A 6,818-nucleotide genomic window follows, 5' to 3' on the forward strand; every position below is an offset into this window, starting at 1 on the left:
CTCGTGCTCTACTTAATGAAACATAACTCTTTTCACTCTATCGCTCCATTTTTTGGGGTCAATTCTCTAACATTGATCTATCATTGAGAGTTGACACTGTTATTGTCTTTCAAGAGTCATTCTTTAGAACAAAAAGATGTTGACTCAAATCCCCTTAATCAAGGTCTTGGGTTCGAGTCTTGTAGATGAAAAAAATATCCGTTTTGAATGTTAATTTTACGTACTTGTGGATGTTTCTGGTTCAAACAAGAATAACAAGAATTTCTTCAGTATAAAGATACATGTGGGCAACTAAAAAAAATCTTGACCTAAACTATATTACTTGTTAATGAAAAAATATGATGTTAATTAAAAACTTTAAATATTTATTATTATTGTTTGTTTTATTATTATGGAACAAAATATGATTTGGAATAAAGTTTGAGATAACATATCATGTTTGCTTCTTCCACCTTGTATAGGAACTTCCCGTTATTAAAATAACCTAATATTACTTATTAAGCAGTAACATCGACACAAACTATCATTTCTTTCAAACTAAATCTATCATTAATTTTATGTATTTTATTATTTGAATTTAGTGTTAATCTAATAATCTATAATATCAAATTCATTGAATTCAAGAAGTGCAGTCGAAAGGCACCACTATTACACAATACACATGTAGGAAAAAGTGGAGTGACAATGGATTTTGTGAGAAAAATAGGTTGCATTTTTTATTTTGGAAAAAATAAAACTAACTACCCATATCAAAACATGCCAAGTTTGTGGTATTAAACTATTAATGGTATATTTGTAAGTATTAAATTTCTCCATAAAAAAGCGTTATACAAAATAATGTATGAATAAGGAAAAAATGATCTGATAATAATGTATGTTTAGGAGAGAATTGATAATAATGTGTTGATTAAATATAATTAACAACTTTAAAGTTAAATATCTACTTTTTTTAGAAATGGAAAAATAAATGTTTATAGTAGACAATATTGCAATTTAATATAAAAAAGATGTTGGTATAGTAATAATATAATATCTTACTATATATATCTAGAAATTATATTGGCAAAATGTGAAAGTTTTTTATCTTGAATATACTTAGTTTTTTTATACAATGAATATACTTAGTACCTACCAAATATTACCACCCTTCAAAAACATACATGGAAATCAGCACCATGATTGAAACAAATTAAAACAGAAGGCATGAAAAAATGCGACTTTTCTTTGCTAGCAAATTGTTCAATAATATTTATTACCAATCCAATGACACTTATGTGTAAATTATAAGTGTTTATTTAGCAGCTGCTTCTTCTATATATGTAAGTAATGGCTTCATTAAAGCTTAGCTTAAACCATTTTCCTGAAGTACAATATCATTGAAAGAACGAAATTTTGTAGATGTAGGTATTTGCTGAAAAGTTCTCTAAAGTTAGTTTAATAGTTGGATTTTGGAAGGGAAGGGAAGGAAGGGAAAGGGAAGGCTTGGGAGTCATCTCACCAGTGTATTCTATGGCTTCCAAGCCTTCCCTTTCCCTTCCTTCCCATTCAGAATCTAACTCCCAAACTAACCCTAAGGAATAAGAACACAACCCTATGAAATAATTATAATAAGTTTGTGTAAACATAGAATATGACTATAAGCAATTATTTATTATAAAATTTAGAATCTTTAATGTGATTGTAATCGATGGTATCTATATATGCATACTGATAATTAGCATAACCATATATTAAACCAAAAATAATAAATCAATAATTTCAACTTTTGAAATATATCTATTAGTTATTGTTATTAACTATTCTTGAATCCATACTTCATGTCATGATTCTTATCGTTATAACTATATAATTGACTACATGAATATCTTCTAATTTCTTAGTTAAAAAATCCTCAACTTCTATTTTCTAGGTTCAGAAAATGCAGATTTTTTAAAAGGAGAACTTATGATATGTTAAAGATTTTGTGATGATATTTATATGTAAGGATGACCTTTGCCATAAAGAATATAAAATATCACCCGTAATTCTTATGAAATATAAGATGTTCATAACAAAAGCAAACTTCTCTTACACAAAAAGGAAGTAAATATTGTGTACCCGATGTTCGACCGAAAACATGATCTTCAGTTAAACACATGCTGGTTTGCAACTCGATCAATTCGGCGAGAAATGTTTCTTAATGATGAGAAGAGTGAAGAGCTACGAGTGAGATATCACGTCTTGAAACCTTAAGGCATGAGAATTCGCTAGGTCTTTTCCACTTATAAAGTCTTTCATTTTTTTCTTTCATATATGATGTGAGACTTCACACTTAATAAACACAATACATATCAAATAAAACTTATAACATTCAACTATAAAACATTGCCCAATAAAATGTAAACTTTTATTTATAATTTACTCAATTGAGCTTAGAATAGTAGTAAACAATCATAGCATCAGTAGTAGAAATCACTGTTTGCTGCAATCAGTGGGCTTAAAGGTGAGAAGTTGGTTTTTAACATCATAGCCAATCAAAAAGTTTTGTTGTGCCAAATTCCCAAAGATGAAAATTGTTGATGGCATGAAAGAAAAACATGTAACACCCTCACTAATTTCAATAAATGTGTTGAGAGCAGTCAACTTCACATCTGCACCATCAAAATTTGCTGTAATTATTGGAATATCCAAATTTTTACTTGTTTTGTAGCAAAGGCTCAATGTTCCTGAAGGGTCTTCAATGCGCTTTGATGGAATTGCAGATGCTACTGCTGATTCCAACTCAGAGTAGGTGCCAGGTGGTAAAAGAGTCAATGTCGTTCCGGAGTCAATTATGATGTTACCGTCGGAGGAACTTTCAAATTTTATTTTGGTGTCTCCCACAGTAAAACTTAACAAGTTTAGTTTGTAGAAATCAGCATCTGGGACTATTGGAGTTGAGACACTACCTTTACTAGAAAAGGCATTTTTATTATCTCCAAAGATGAGTTTGCTTGAGAGCTTAGATTCTGTAAATAATGGCAACAAGCAGTATGAGAATTTGCCTTTTATTGAAGAACCAAGTTGACTTATAAGTGAAGCGGCTCCATTTCCAATACCAACTATGCCGGAGCCATCACCTTGAAAAACCAAGGTGTTATTATGTCCACATCCGATCACAATGTTACGTAATCGGATGGAAGAGCCGTTAGTGGAACTTAAAGTAAAAGTATCCAAACTTAGAACTCCCTGTGATGTTGAACTATCCCCATATCGGATAGTATATTTACAACTTTTACGACGATCTGAAGAGCAAGAAGTATCTCTTGTAGATTCGCATATACTAGATAGGCAAGGAAGGAATCTATATGTCTTGGATTTTGAGGGGTTAAATATTGGAGAGGTTTGTTTGTAACATGGGTGACAAGGTTGGCATTGCAACCAAATAACGTTACTTCCTGTGTCAACAATACCTAAGGTTTTCACGGGTGGGGTTCCTATTGAGTAACTCATTAGGTATTCACCTTGATTAGGAAATACATCAGACTCAATACTGTTCGGCGATAAAGAACTTTGTTTCAAATAATTAGGACGGTTTATGGAACGACGAATAGCATTGGCAACTCGTTGGAAATGAGTTTCACTATAAAGATAAAATGGTGATGTTGAAGATTCACGATGAATGAGTTCAACACCAAAACCTAGAGCCTCAATGAGAGAAATACCACTAAGGCAAAGAAAAACAAAAACAAGAGATGAATACAATTTTTCCATGACTGATATGAAACTCTGTACCTTATCACAAGTTAATATTCAATGTCTTTTTGTATAACTTATTGAGGAGAGTGTTAGTAAAATTGTGCAACTCAAATATGGAAAATGTAAATATATGAGCTGATCTTATGCATTAATTAGTTTAATTTCCTCACGTTTGCATTGTGGATAGATATTAAAGGAAATAAAACACATGAGAATCTAAAATATGGAAATTATAACAAATGGGATACTATCCTTATAGTCAAAGATAGCATTAATGTCATAATCTATCTATCTATTTACTATTTAAAAAACAAAAACTTGCCTCACGTACTTGTGTCATCACCTCTTTGAATTATCACATGTCACACTCACAATAAAAGTTTTCTCACTCAAAGAATTCTACTACCTCCAATACAGTCCACCACACCATAACATTTGTTATTATCTCTTGATACATTTATATATTATTTATTCTTCTTCTTTATTCCATATTTTTCTCTCTCATTTTATTACTAATTAGAGAACTTCATCTCTCTTTCACTCCTTCATTTCATTACTCTACTTTTCTTCAACCATTTTTCTCTCTTCTTGGTTTTTATCATTCTTCAATTTTAAAATTTCTTATTTTAAAATGATTTTATGCATGTAGATCTATTCATTGATTTTTTTTTTGAAAATGTTGTATTAAAAATTTTTTTGTTTATTTTGTAGATATGCTATTATTGTTGGATAACTAGAGGAGTGAGATGTCTCTAATGACAAGGGCATCAATGATAATTCTATTTGACAGAAATGAAAGAAGACCTCCATCTCCAAATTTGACTCTGACGTACAACTCGCTTCTTTTTTTGTGGCGTGAAGCAGTGTCAAACCAAACTACCCAATAAGCATTAGCTCTCCCTGAAAGGGAGGTGATCTAGCCACACCTTCTAGTATGGCTAACTTGTTACGACTTCACTCCAGTTACTAGCCCTGCCTTCGGAATCCCCTCCTTGTGGTTAAGGTAACGACTTCGGGCATGGTCAGCTCCCATTGTGTCATAATCACTATGTCACTCACTATTCATTTGAATTATTTTTTTAAAGAGTTAAAGATAATTAAATATGAATGATGCATAATATAATAACAATATGTATAACTCATACACTATTGATATATACATTTTTATCAGCAGAATCATATACAACTTTCGAACATAGCATGAATTGTAGCTGCAAGTTCACTATCAAACACTCATAATCCATTAATCTGAGCAGTTACCATTAATCAAACACTCTCATTATTTTTATTGAAATTACATAAATTATTCCTTCATTTATTTGCATATACATAAATCAGCCTAATTTATATACATACATTATATTGATTAAGATAAGTATAATTATTTAAACAAGAAAATAAATGGCGATGAGTGTAACTTTAAGTTAAACTTCAAGGGTGTCAATGTAATCTACTCTAAATTAATTATATATTAGTTAGAGTAAATTGATCATTTCTAAATTTGCATATAGAATTTGATTATAAAATTATTATTCTCTTTTGTATATTTAAGCAACATCTTCTTATAATTATTATTGATGCATTTTGTAACGAATCAAAATGAGTTTTTTTGACAATTTATCATATTTTTATTTCTCTTATATTGTGTATCACTCATCATTTATGGAACGATGACGAAATAAGTTTTGATCTATATGATGTTGCTAAGTGTGACAATGACTATTTCTTATAACTTAATTGAGAAACTCATATCCAACCTTCCATACACCATGCAACAAGTTCTTTTTTATTATTCTCTTAAACATTTTCAAAATGTACTAAGCCTACCAAATAAAAAATATTTGAATAATAAGATAAATGCGAATGTTTCATTTTTTTATTAATGACTTTTCAATATAAAAATACACATTTTTGACATATTTGTAATAAGTCTTAAAATAATAATAATAAAATGATGATCAATGCATTGTTGTTTTGTTCAAATCATTTATTGGTTATAAATTTATATCATTAACAACAACTAATTTATGTGAGAAAGATAAAATAAAATATATTTAGATTGCTTTTGAGTTCGAGTTTTTAAGTACTTATAAAGCACTATCTATTTTATAAATAAATATTCTCTAATGATAATGGTTATATCGAAAAAATTATACAACTTTGTTTAATTACACAAGATTTCTATAAAATATGGTATATTATGGATTCAATGGTAAATAGTATAAGAGTCAATGAATCTTCATTTTTCTGATTTGTTATAAAATGCAATAATAATTATAAGAAAATGTTGTTTAAATACACAAAAAAAAAAAAAGAAGAAGAGTAATTTAGTAATCAAAATCTATTTGTAAATTTACAAATAAACAATATATCTTAGCACACATTACATTTTATATATATATATATATATAACACGTCTGAAAAGCAAGCAATAGAAAAGAAGAGAAATAGAGAGAGTAAGACATCTAATGAATATAATTCATTGACGGCATGGACTTACTAGAATATTAGTCTCAAATATGAAAAGCAGTTCATATATATATATAACATATCACATTATAACTCATTAGTTGTTCTCGTAAACAACTATCCAATTTACATGAGTAATATAACTAAACTCATCAATTGTTCTCATAAACAATTATCTAATCAACCTATAAAATGTAAACAACACTTATTCCAAAAAAATATCATAATTCACATTTTATCAATATATAATTCATCGACAAGATATCATGACTATAATTAAATAACACAAGTGGAGATCATAACCCCAAATAATAACATACACATATATTATCTATAACCGACATCATAACCCACCGCTTATCAACATAAACAATAATGTATCAACATACCTTTCATAAACTAATATCATAACCAAAAGTAATAATATGTGCATAATGTTAATGATGCATGATGTTTGTAACTCAAATGTGGGAATCCACTTCCACAAGTGCAATATATGCATGCTATGTCATGATCATCCACCTTACACCAATATCCTCCCAATAACCTAATCGGAAATAAATCAAGAGTACATGTCACGTACCAAGCCGCTTTGTACACACCAAAAAGCATTTCATAAGCCAATTGATCAA

At 29.2% G+C, this 6,818-nt stretch overlaps 1 protein-coding gene across 1 annotated transcript; it reads right to left on the reverse strand.

Annotated features, from left to right (window-relative positions):
* Nucleotides 2,413–3,732, reverse strand: LOC109353973 (aspartic proteinase CDR1-like). Its single transcript, XM_019596327.1, has one exon. It carries the CDS (start codon nt 3,730–3,732, stop codon nt 2,452–2,454), a length of 1,281 nt encoding a protein of 426 aa, XP_019451872.1. The 3' UTR covers nt 2,413–2,451.

The sequence above is a fragment of the Lupinus angustifolius genome, chromosome LG08 (genome assembly GCF_001865875.1).
Source record: "Lupinus angustifolius cultivar Tanjil chromosome LG08, LupAngTanjil_v1.0, whole genome shotgun sequence".
Lineage (NCBI taxonomy): Eukaryota > Viridiplantae > Streptophyta > Magnoliopsida > Fabales > Fabaceae > Lupinus > Lupinus angustifolius.